At 42.8% G+C, this 12,805-nt stretch overlaps 1 protein-coding gene across 7 annotated transcripts in view; it reads left to right on the top strand.

Moving 5' to 3' along the window:
• Positions 1-12,805, top strand: part of LOC147748470 (dedicator of cytokinesis protein 7-like) — a 476,862-nt gene that overhangs the window by 379,295 nt on the left and 84,762 nt on the right. For all 7 annotated transcript variants that reach the window (XM_086962164.1, XM_086962156.1, XM_086962145.1 and 4 more), the window contains 2 exons: positions 115-215; positions 4,015-4,207. In XM_086962164.1, coding sequence (XP_086818290.1) covers positions 115-215; positions 4,015-4,207 — 294 coding nt within the window. The remainder of the gene's footprint in view (positions 1-114; positions 216-4,014; positions 4,208-12,805) is intronic.

Raw genomic sequence — 12,805 nt, 5'->3', positions numbered from 1 at the left:
GCCAGGAAATTCAGGATCTCGTCCTCACTTCCCACTTGACCTACATGTATGAGCCTCCATGAGGGGAGGGGAGAAGCTTACAGCAGCCTTACTCATTTGTCCTTTGTGTTTCAGGTGCAGGACCTGGTCTTCAATCTGCACATGATCCTGACAGACACCGTAAAGATGAAAGAACACCAGGGAGACCCCGAAATGCTGATCGATTTAATGTACAGGTACAAGGAAACTTCCACCCTGCCTGTCTAAAGCTTGGCCTCTGACTTTCCGGTATGAGGGTTTTTTCCTGTATGCCTTTCACGTGGCCCTCCTCTCCATCCATTTTTTCTTTGCCAGAAAAGTAAACTCCGGGAGTACCCACAGAATGCATCATAAGGTGAGGTTACAGAACCAAAATCAAGCTCCTAGGAGTAAGAGTCCGGGTCATCCTTTGTGAGATTTAAAAAAATGTATGAAGCAGCCTCTCCTTATCAACGCACTCCCTCATGCTCAAGTGTGATTCGAACATCTTCCCCAGTGGAGAGTGGCTGATTTTAAGAGAGGCAGAAAAATATCATCACTTTTTCTCCCCATCCACCGGGGAACCTTTAGGACGGAGCGACATTGTTCCACAATTGAGAAGTCTGCAAATATTTGGTCATTTGCTTGATTTAATTGAAGAAGGTACGCTCCACATGGCTTTGAGATGTGCTTAAAGAAGCCAAACAAGCTACATAGCACCAAAATTAATGTGAACCTTGAAAGATTTTTTTGGGGGGTATGAGAGACAAGGTGAGAAAAGGGAAGTCTACCACGGCATTCCAGAGACTGGCCTCCACCTGTAAGGTTGGGTCATAGTAAGAGTAGCACATTTGTCAGCCATATAGGCCGAACCGTAGGGCTGAAAAGGTGTTGGGAGAGGTTTGGCTGAATGAAGTGCATCCCGGATCAGGCTATAGTGGTGGTAAGTAAGATCTTGTGCACCTGAACAGTAGTGCCTGAGAGACCGCAGATGTCAAGTAGAAGTGGCAATGCTGAATATCAATTACAGCAATTATGTAGGTTCAGCTCATAAAAGCATAACAAACGTAGGGGCCTATTATGAAGGAGGTTGGAAAGTCTCCTACCTTCTGTTGAAGGCTTTCTGACCCCCATCGTTAGTTTCAATTCCGACCGGCTGATTATGTATCAGCCGGTCGGAATTGATACCGACCGGTCATTCTGGCTGGCTCCGACAGGCTCAAGGAGCCTGTCGGCCGGTTGGAACCGGATCGTAATTCTAAAGGGTGGGCCTTTCTGCCCTTGGAATTACGAAGCACAGTTTCCGGCATTGTTTCCATGCCGGCCTGGAAAGCGTGTTTGGGGGCTCCCAGCAGGGGTGCTGTTGGTCTCTGCACCCCAAGGCCTGCCACGGATGCAGGGATAAACAGCACCTCCCATTTCCCTATTGGAGCATGTATTAAAGCCGGTTTACAAGCTTAATGCTGCTCCCATAGGGAAATGTCGGAATGTGATCGAACAGTGTTCCGTCGCATCCTAATGAGGCGGACAGGACCGCTGACCGGAAGTCGTCATTCCCCTTTACGAGACTGTGTCGGGCCGACTTCGTGTCACTAAGCACAGACAATGGGTACGTTTCTGTGCCAGCTTTGCTCCACTTAAGCAAATGTTATTAAGGATCAGGTTACAGTGAATCGCCATACTGGAAGTTCTGCACAGTCAAGGAATTACACAAGTCGTGTTAGTGAAGGAGGTATTTTATTAACTGTGCATGTGGTTTGAGTTACGTAAGACAGGCTTCGAGGGTTACCAAGTGATGTGGCAAAAGCATACATCTGATTTACACACAAAGAATTTGAAAGCCATTGTTAGGAAATTTCATAGAAAAAAAATCATAATTTGAAATAATATCCATTGCGTTACATTCTGCTTAGATGGAGATAATAGGAGAAGAGGTGTCATCAAGGGGCATGTTGGTTAGATGCACAAAGGTTCTAGTGCCTCAGGCCTTGAAGTTATAAATTCATTGTACTCCTGAGAGCAGTTAGTGCTTCTGTAAACTGAATGGATATGAGGTAAGATTATACTGTCACATGTCCTCTTTGGCTCAGGTTTTTTGTCCAGCCAGTTGGGCCACGATGCTCTTGCCGAATGCACGTGCCACGGTTTTCTATAATAGAGCGTGCTCTTTTGTTTGCTTTTTTTTCTCATTGTGACTGGATTTATAAAGAATTATGTTTTTAATATTTGAAGAATGGTAAGTTCTTAGGAGGTATACGAATTGTTGCGCATCCCACTAGTTTGTACTGGATATATGTAAGACTCATAAGTGAGTAAATAAGTGCAGCAGACTAAATACTCTTATAGCTCCGGTTGTGCACAGCGTTCAGCAGGTGCACCAAGCTGACCCAATACTAATGTGTTGTGTTAATCTGGCAGAAAAATAATTCTCATCTTGAGGGTGAATAACAAGAGATGTTTCAAAATTAGGATTCAGTTGCAAGGAAAATTGGAGTGTGTAGGTTGTGCTTTTTACAGTGAATGGTCATCTTGGGGAGAAAGAGCTATGTGAGGTGGTGGTGAGCTTGTAGTCCTTTAAAGAAGCATGTGCGATCGACAGCCTGACTAGCAGATGTGACTGGTTGGTGAATGTAATGTACAAAACAAACTGTGCACGGTGAGGACTAGTTGTCATGAAATCACAGTGGTAGAAAGGTTATTAGTAGGGTTTTCCTCGCTGTTCTTGTAGGCCATGTTTCGGTCTTTCTTTGTCACTGCAATGCAGTGGAGAAGTTCATGGATTAGGCGTTTCAGTGGAAGGGTTCGCCCCGAAACTTCTCATTGATAATGGTGTGCAACTAGCCTCCTTGGAAATCAGTGATAATTTAGGAAGCAATTGAATCATATTCAAAATAGTCCTATTATATCATCCATGGAACAACATGTCTTTGGAATTGCTCAATGTAATCATAGTGGTGTGCATTTGGTTGACTATTGTAGAACAGAACAGGGAAAAGGCAGTGGAGACTAAGGCCCTAATTGCAGTTGTCCTAATAATTCAGATTCAGCCTGTTACATTCGTTACTGGCTCCATTTGAATTGTAGCTCCTTTGTATTTCACCCTACGATTGCTCCTCCTTGAAGTAGACACGTTTTCTCTGTGAAATACTGGTGAAAGAAGGCTGGAATTGGCTTTCTAACTCAGATACCTGCATATTTCGCCCCTCCCTACATTACCAGACCCCAGGTAATTGTAATTCCTGGGGTAAGAGAAATTAGGGGAATTTTTCCAGGCTACTGCTAACGAAGGCCAATGGGTTGGAACTACAGACTTATACCATATGCTGCTATTGTAGAAATCCAGCGGCCTACATGTTTTTGGGGTTGCAGTCCCAATCCCTAGTTGTTGAAACAAACTTAAAGAATAGTACCTGACGATGAGTCATCGAGGATACTGGAGAGAGAAGCAAGGCCACCTTTAATTTAAACAAATCATTCTGAGTTTAATCCCTAAAAGATGATGATTCATTGAGTGTGAAGTTTCCTGTGTGTATGCCAAGCTTCACAAAGTGCTGGGCTAGCTTAAGAATGTGGTGAGGTTGCCGGTCTGTGAGGTGTTAAATAAAAGTGCCATCGCAATATTTTCTGTGGGTTAAAGTGTTGATTAAGTATGAAAAGGGGTAATGTGGTTGAGGCTTCATCCCTTGATGCGGAGTCATGAGATCGATGTCAGGAATGCCAGGGTGACCGAATATCTGCAACCGCTTGAAGTGGGAGCGACTTTAAACGTCATCTATGCTCAAGCCTATCTGTTGTGATCATAAATAATGTTGCGGTGATCCTTGAAGCATAGACAATGTGAATGTTGTGTTTGAAAGAGGACACAACATTTCTCTGGGGCAGTGATACTTGGAGAGCAGGACATGTTTGTATTGCTATTGGCCTTTGCTTCATTTGACCAGTCACAGCATCCTCTGCATGTGGAAGAATGGTGACTGGCCATAATCTCACCATCTTGTGTTTTTTGTCTCCTTGCAGGATAGCGAAAGGGTACCAGGCATCGCCCGATTTGCGCCTGACCTGGCTTCAGAACATGGCCGGAAAGCACTCGGAACGCGGCAACCATGCAGAGGCGGCCCAGTGCCTTGTCCACTCAGCCGCTCTGGTTGCCGAGTACCTGAACATGCTGGAAGACTGTCGCTACCTACCTGTCGGCTGTGTGGGCTTCCAGGTATCCTTTTGGGGAAGGTAAAGGGTGGCCTGTTAGGACCAGAAGGGAAATGATGGCTTAGGAGACCCCAGTATCTTAAAATGAGGCTTCTGTGAGGCCGACTGGGAACTAAATTAGCCTACATTATGCTCCCATGGTAAGAACCGCATATATCACGTAATTCATAGCTTTTGAGACTGCAGGCCGCCTATTCCTCATAGTAATGCAACAAACCATCTTTGTGATTTAATTAGTGTCTTGCCCGTGAGATGTAAGACAACGCCCCTGCATTTCAGAGGAAGAAATGTATGCTACAGTATAGAGTGACGTGAAGGGCCTAAGTAGTCCATTTCAGAGCACTGACATGCTTCTATAATATATCACAGCTCTCCTTCAACCAGATGCTCCTCTGCTCTGGACAGGGATTAAATGGAGTGAGTAGTGTGTTTAAGAACATTGGTCCCTGATGATGTCATTTTTTACAATCCACACTGCTGTGTCATGAGTTCTCTGGAGTCTGTCGAGGTCCTCCAGCGGCAGCCCTCAGAGGAAATGCAACAATCCATGAGAGATTTTATAAAAGCCTGAAGTAACCCCTTCCTGCTGCTTATTCCGTTTGCGGTTCTTATCTGACAGTGCTCCAAGCTTTGTAACCTTTTTTGCAGGTTTTGGCTGGGTGCCCCTTTGCTTCATTCTGTGGCACGAAGCTGCTGCTGCAGTCTCGAAGCCATCCAAACAACACTCTTAACCTATATTAGCACATCAACACATCTTTTTCGGAGAGAATGTTGCCTATGTGCTTAACAATATAGCTTTCTGTGACTGTCCGTCTTCTCGCCATTGGGCTTCTCGCCTATCTGCCTGTCTGTTTTTTTCTGCTAAGCTGGCTGGTTCTCTAATGTCTGCAGGACAATGATGGCCTCCTTCTGTGGGACACTAAATGTCATGTTTAATTGTTACATTAAACGTAATGCACAACAATAAATAGTATACACTTCTGCTGAGCGTAATTGTCGCAGGTCATTTGCTTACATGTCAAAGATGTGCACCCCACACATCAAAAACTGGTGAAGAGGCGATCAGTCCCCCTTAATTGCCCCACCCCTCCAGTGTCATAGTAGTTGGTTTCTTGTTAGGCCACCCTTTTGCTTCCAGGGCTTACACTGGCGTAGTGTAATAGAAATATTCAATATATGCTCTTGGTGTCGGTCAGATGTCCTTGCCTATCGAAGCCTTCGGAAGCACGACTGGAAATGTTTCCACATTTACTTTACAGTTCGCAGCCCTTCTGCGCCACCTGGCCTGTGACGGCACTTGTCCCTTCGTCAAGTGGACGCCTATTTCCTTTTTTGCACACAGAAGTGCTAACGGAGTTAGTGGTCTTACGGATTTGGGCACGCCAGCCACGTATCGTAGTATGGTCACAACTGGAGACTTGGGTATATTCGAACCCTATATGCTATGAGAGATGTAGTGTCTATTATCTCTTCCTAGAATGTAGTAATATACCCACAGGTCCATGTTAGGTTAAGAAAAATCAACTTTTCGTTTATTGCATCAGTGGCATTCGTGGCGTGGTGCTTTCAAATGTATTTTGTTGAGTAAGATATAGCTGATGCAGGAATTTAAAATGGCAGAGCTTGTGCCTGTAATTTATTGATATGGCTTGCAACCGAGCGCAGCAATAGGACCATTTGCGTACATCCCATAGCTTGCCCAGATAGTTTTCCCATAGTTGCACGCTGGTATATATCCAACTTCTCTGACATGGTTTGACAGCTACTAAACTCCATAGTAATAACCTTTGTGAGTGGAATGGATTTGTGTAGCTCCTATGGGAATGTTGTGCTGTCTAACCGGACTGCTTGCCTGAAGGTGTCATAGCTAACATCTTATACCTTGGCCTCCCGGAGTACCTCCTACAACGCCTACAGGTGGCCCAGAATGCTGCCGCGCGAGCCATCTTTGGCCTGCATAGGCGAGCCAGTGCCTCGTGTCTATTGCAAGTTCTACATTGGCTCCCCATCCGGAAGCGGATAATATTCAAGGCTATGACGCTGGCCCGCAAAGCTCTGCATGCCACGGGAGCTCAATACTTGCAAAGGAGGCTGGCTTTTTACCATCCGGCACGATCCTTGAGATCGGAGTCCCTTGCGTTTGCGGTAGTCCCCCGAATAAAAAAAGCCCGCATTGGAGGACGGTCATTTAGGCTGTTGGCCCCTCAGCTGTGGAACTCCTTACCTCTGACCTTGCGTTCCACGCCTAACTTACTTGCGTTCAGGAAGGCTTAAAGACCTGGCTCTTTACCTGTTAGAGACTTCCTGCCCTGTTCTAGGATTTGTGACTGCTTGTATTTATTTTCACTGTTCTGTTTTGTCTGTTCCTTCTTAGGTCTGGTAGTACAAAGCGCCGGGACACTCCTCGGAGTAGCCGTGCGCTATAGAAGACCTATAATAACATATAATAACATAACATAGATCCAAACACCCAGAGTGTCTTTGTATTGTAACAGGGACAGAGCCGGTCTACGGATCTATGTCCTAACTCCGCTTCTGTTTATTTAGAGAGTCCTTTACCGCTCTCTCGGTCAGAGGCGGTGCCAGATTATCTAGAAGGACTGCTGTTGGGGAGGACCTTTGCCTGGCTGCTCTGTATGTTCCTTGCCCTATTGGTTGTTGCAGCGGTGCCAACCCCGGGATAATTAATTTGTTTGAAGAGACAAGTCTGGAGCGTAGCGATCTCCATCATGTCCGTCACTGTTACAATGTGTGGTATGAGTGTGGCGTGGGAGGTACCAGTATGCTGCAAAGCAGGCCTGTGTTGTTAGGTAGTGTGGGCCAGAGACGTTACAAGGCATGGGCAAAGTGGGTGCCTGCCTAGGGCCCCAACCTTTCTTTCTTTTTTTTTTAAATTGCTCCACAGTAACAAACCTAAACATTATAAATTAACAGCTTCCCAAATTATATGGTCACAAAAAGCCCCCCAAATGCACAACCCAATCTTACGTTTCCTTTCCCCCTTTACCAAATATACTCAATTCTAAATTAAATAAATTATACATTTTGGCTCACCAACGCTCAAACGCGGGAGGTTCAGATTGAAGCCAATCAGAGGCAACACACAACCGGGCCACTGTCATTGCAATGAAAATCAAATATCAATGTTTATATTTATACAAAGGAGTCCCCTTTTCAACATCTAACCCAATCCCAAGTAGCATTATGGCAGGCGTAATACTCATCGGAGTCCCAATGATCATAGACAAAAATGTCATCGGTATGGGTCTGGGAAAGCAAGTAGGAACCCTGATGAATGGCAGGGTCATGATCTCCGAGTGCTAATGCCCCTGCCTGTCCGCACCAGCCGAATAAACTCAGTTGTCAATATTTTTAAAAAGCTTTGCGGCAGTGGGATAGGGATATTCACAAACAAGTGCAAGAGCTTAGGCTTGTCACCCGTTTTCAGTAGGGCTGTGTGAATTACATATGTTGTCTGGCAAAGGTGCACAGTGACTAGTTTGAATCTCTACAACCAATTTGAATCCCATGGTTCAATTTACAATAAATTGGGAAAACAACTCAAGAAGAGAAATAGTTCGAAAAAGAGACCAATAAAACCTGTTGTATTCGGCCATTTTATAAGGAGAGATGTTTTTGAACCAGCCGTTATAAATTATTCTCATAGATTAGAATCTCTGGCAAAATGCGGACAGTTTCCTCTGGCAAAGTACTTCTCATTTTCGCTACCACGGTTTTAAAAACATTTTCTGGCACAATTATCAATATATTGTCTGGTACAAATATGTATGTGTTTTGTCGCAGTTATACATCCCTTTTTTAGCACGGAGTGGGGAATGTTCTGTGGTACCCTGGCACCGTGCTTGGAATGTTATTTGATACAATGAATATTCTCCAGCACAATGGCAGAAATGTTATGTCACAACGATGGACATTGCCTACAACAGTGTTTACGTGCAAGTGCCAGAGAGGCCATTGTACTACAAAATAATTGGTCCTGGGTATACAAGATAATGTCGAAAAAGTCTTGTTTGTATTTTCAGATAAAGGAATTCTCACTGTCTGCAATGGTGATTGGGATAATACCTTTAGAGGCTCGTCTCATTTGATATGAAGTATGGTGAAGGAAGGGGTGTTACTTACTGATAGGGAAGGGCGGGCTGAAAAAAGTGCTTCAGCTTGTTACATCTAGAACCAGGTAGGGCACAAGTCGGGTGGATGCCAGTGTCGGAGTTCCCCCACTGTTTTTATGAAAGAGTTCCCTTATTATCCATAAACTGAGGTGTCACCCCGAGCGTCTGCATTTGCATCTGTAAACACTGTGAACGTGTAACTACTAACGAGGATTGTTTTCTCTAACACTAAGGGCATTCTCTTTGTTACAGTGGTCTATTAATGGCGCCCATACAGTGATGGCAGTATACCGCGGCGTAGAGAACGTTATATTCGGTCTTCAAATAGATCTTAACAAGTGACCTTGGCTTTCTTATGTTTGCGTAGAAAATGCTGTTGGGTGACTCTTCCTACTCAGTAAGCGGGAAATGTTTATTTGCACCGCCCTGTAGTGAGTCCAACGCAGATGTAGATAAATTCAAAGCTTTATTTGAAAGATGTAAAGCAGTAGTAAAAAGGTGCTGCCAGCTTGAAAGAGAATAATGGACTGACCAGCACTCTAAGCATATGACATATTCACATTCTGAATGACATGTAATAATTCTAATAACAATTCTACTGCACATGCAACACTAGTTACAAGGAATACACATCACTACACATCCCCCTCCTTAAATATACAGAATGATCAAACAACAAAAGAATGAAATAACACAAACACAAAAAAAACAAGAAATTAAACAGAGAAAAATAATTATTTACAAACATAATCCTTTAAGAATTTTGGAGCAACAATTTTCCTTCCACATTTGGTGGAAGTTTGGAAATGTACCTCTTTATCAATGGATGAATCCACACTGTTTGGAATCTGTGAAGGATCAGTACTATGGTTTGAAAACGTGTGGGAAGAAGAAGATTGAGAATATGGGAGCAAAGACTCCGAAGAATCTGCCAAGACCTCAGAGTCACTCAGTGGAACCAGAGGCTGACAAACCATTCCATTAGAAGGAACTTCATCACGGTTGGAAGAAACAGAACCTGAATCAGACAGCCCTACTGGAGATAACCACCAAAATTCACCAACATCAACCACCTCCTCCTTCTTTGTTTTACTAGGATTAGACATCCTGGCCAAAGCAATCTTACTTAAATGATGAATGGATCCATCATCCAACATAACAGTGTTACGCATAACTTTAGTTATAGTTCTAGGATCCGAAAAACGAGGTTGCAGCTTACCAACCCTCCTAGTCAACTTGACCCTAACTAATTGACCAACACTAACATGAGTGTCTTTAGTCCCATGTTTCTTATCATAGTAAGATTTGCTCGTGTTCTGAGATTTACATATGTTGTCAATGACCTTATCAGCATTCCAAATGTATTCTCTACTCCTGCCCATCCATACAGGATTTAACTTGGAATAGGGAAATCTGCCTCTCATCAAACCAAAAGGGCTTTCACCACAAGTTTCATGAATAGTGATTCTATATGACCACAACATTTTATCTAATGCATTGTACATATCTTTCCTATTCTTACTGGCAAGTTGTAAAGTTCCCTTAATAACTCTGTTAACTCTCTCGACAACTGAGTTACCCTGGGGATGGTAAACCGCTGAAAACCTTTGTTTAATACCTGTAGAATCCATAAAGACTTTCATAGCATCAGACTTGAATTGAACACCGTTGTCAGTTAAAATAGATGCAGGAAGACCTTCCCTGATAAAACACTCATCCAGAAAAGTTATGACAGCATCAGTGTTAACCCTATCAACAACCTTCAGTTCAATCCACCTGGAAAATAAATCAACTAAAACCAGAATATGCTTAATAGAATCATCTTGCCACATGATTGGCCCCATATTGTCTAAGGCTAAATCCTCCCAAGGCAATTTAGGACAACTAAGAGATGACATTGGGGGATTGAGTGTCTTTTGACTTTTGTCGGAACATTCACACTGAACACAATCACGCACCGACCTCTCAATCTCCATGTCAATACCCGGCCACCAGTATAAGGCCTTTACATTCTTCTTGGTTCTGGCAATACCTGGGTGTCCCTCATGCCCTAAAGATATAATCTTTTGACGCACACCAAAAGGCGGCACAAGTTTATCACTACGACACAAGAAATTATCCTCAACACTGAGTTCATCTTTGACCTCCCAGAATGGCTTATACTGGACTTCAGCTTTAGGTTGGACAAACCACCCTTGGTTGATTTTGTTTTTGACTGCTTCTAGTGTAACATCCTTGATAGATTCAGATTCCCATTCCTCTTTTGATAAACCTTGTGCACTAGAAAAAACTCCAGCAACACAATAATCATTCCACGAGTTAAGATCAATTTCCCTCATGGGCAAAGGTAACCTACTTAAAAAATCAGCCACCACATTTTTCGCCCCAGGTACATATTGTATGGTATACATATAATCCTGAAGCCTCATTGACAGCCTTGCAATCCTAGCTGACGCCCTGCTCAAACCTTCCGTAGTAAGAAGTTTAGTTAAGGGTTTATGGTCAGAACGTAAGGTGAATTGTTTACCCCAAATAAATTTGCGAAAATGTTCCATTGACCATACAACAGCCAAGGTTTCACGCTCGATCACAGAGTATTTTTCTTCACAAGGCGATAAGGAACGAGAAGCGAAAGCTATGACCACTTCACCGCCTTGCTCAGAAACCTGTGACAAAACACTTCCCAAACCAACCCCGCTAGCATCAGTAGTTAAATACGTTTTTGCACAGGGGTAAAATCCTTGCAGCATAGGTGCATTAACAATGGCTGCTTTAATTTCTTTAAATGCACATTTACACTTTTCATCCCACAAGAAAGGTGACTTATTCTTCATCAAATACGCATGTGAAAGGTTTTTTGTGAGAATTGGTTAACAAATTTCGAGTAGAACTCAGCTAAACCCAGAAACGATCTGAGCTCCTCCTTGGACTTGGGCTCAGGTGAGTTTACAATGGCTTCCACTAACTTTGCTTTGGGTTTAATACCTCCATCACAAATTTCATGTCCGAGGTACGTAACAGACCTTTCAGAGAATTTACATTTGCTAAGTTCCCCCACTAACCCGTTGTCATTTAAAATTTTCAACACTTTCCTCAGAAGATTGTCATGGTGAGTCTTATCCTTTCCCATGATCAAAATATCATCTTGGAAGAATATTACACCTTTGATGTGTCCAAAAAGGTTAGTCATTAACCTTTGAAATACAGCCGCAGCAGAGGCTAAGCCAAAAGGCATTCTTTTAAACCTAAAGCAACCAAAAGGAGTGGCAAATGATGTTAGATGTCTACTCTCAGGGTCAAGTACCACCTGATGATAGGCTGCAGATAAGTCTAAGGTGGAAAATACCTTGGCATCTTTAGTGAGGGACAACATCTCGTCTATACGTGGGAGTGGATATTGATCAACCAAAATCTGGCTGTTCAAATATCTCAAATCCACACACAAACGGGCCTTTCCGTTGGCCTTGCGTGCGACGACCAACTGAGAAACCCACTCAGCAGCCTCTACAGTTTCAATGATGTTAGAATTTAGCAATTTGTCCAATTCAGACTTAACCTCATCCTTAATAATGACAGGAATATTCCTAGCCTTATGAATTTTAGGAACAGCGTTATCCTTTAATCTAATTTGGTGTGTAAAACCTTTGAGTTTACCCATGTTCCCTGTAAATACAGATGGAAATTCATCCATTACCCACTTTTTTGTGTCTTCACTCGTGCAAGAAACCAAAACCTGTTCTTTGCTGTTTGGATCCAAAATTATATGTAAACTTCTTTGATCCCTCCATCCAAGAACAGATGGTCCATCTTTAGAGACATATAATTTACATGTAGCGTGTCTCCCTTTGAGTCTAAACATTAAAACTCTAAAACCTAAAATCTCAATAGTGTTATCAGTGTAGCTAACAGGTGAAATGTCAGAGGGTTCTAACCAATTTCCAATTTGATTAATAAATTTCTCCTCCCATACATGCTTATTGACAATAGTATAAGGTGAACCTGAATCTGCAGCCAATTGAGTTAGAATTCCTCCTAAAGACACTTGACAAAAAGGTTTGCTTGAATCAACATCTGAAATATTCAAAACCACCTTCTTTTTAACTATATTCTGTACTTGTAACACTTCATCATCAGATGATGAACTAACATCATGTTCATTTTCTTGAATACATGCAATTTTGCTTTCGCTGGGCATTTAGGATAATGAGCAAGATGAGAATGACTCCCACAACTATAACAAACAGGATCAGGACCTTTTTTTGAATCATAGGTATCTCTTCTCATACTCCCTGCTTTGAAATCTTTGTTATGTTTAACAAAAGTTTTACCCTCAGAAATTTTGTTAACAATCTCAGATTCCTTTTTGTCATTGGAAAGAGAAGCTTTAGCACAGCGTTCAGAGAGTTCTGCCTTTTTGACCATGGCAATAATTTCTTTTAAAGATGCATCACCTTCAACCCACAACTTGT

This window comes from Lissotriton vulgaris, chromosome 1_1 (assembly GCF_964263255.1).
Source record: "Lissotriton vulgaris chromosome 1_1, aLisVul1.2, whole genome shotgun sequence".
Lineage (NCBI taxonomy): Eukaryota > Metazoa > Chordata > Amphibia > Caudata > Salamandridae > Lissotriton > Lissotriton vulgaris.
Note: the sequence above shows the minus strand (reverse complement) of the source record. Positions and strands in the feature narration are given on the sequence as shown.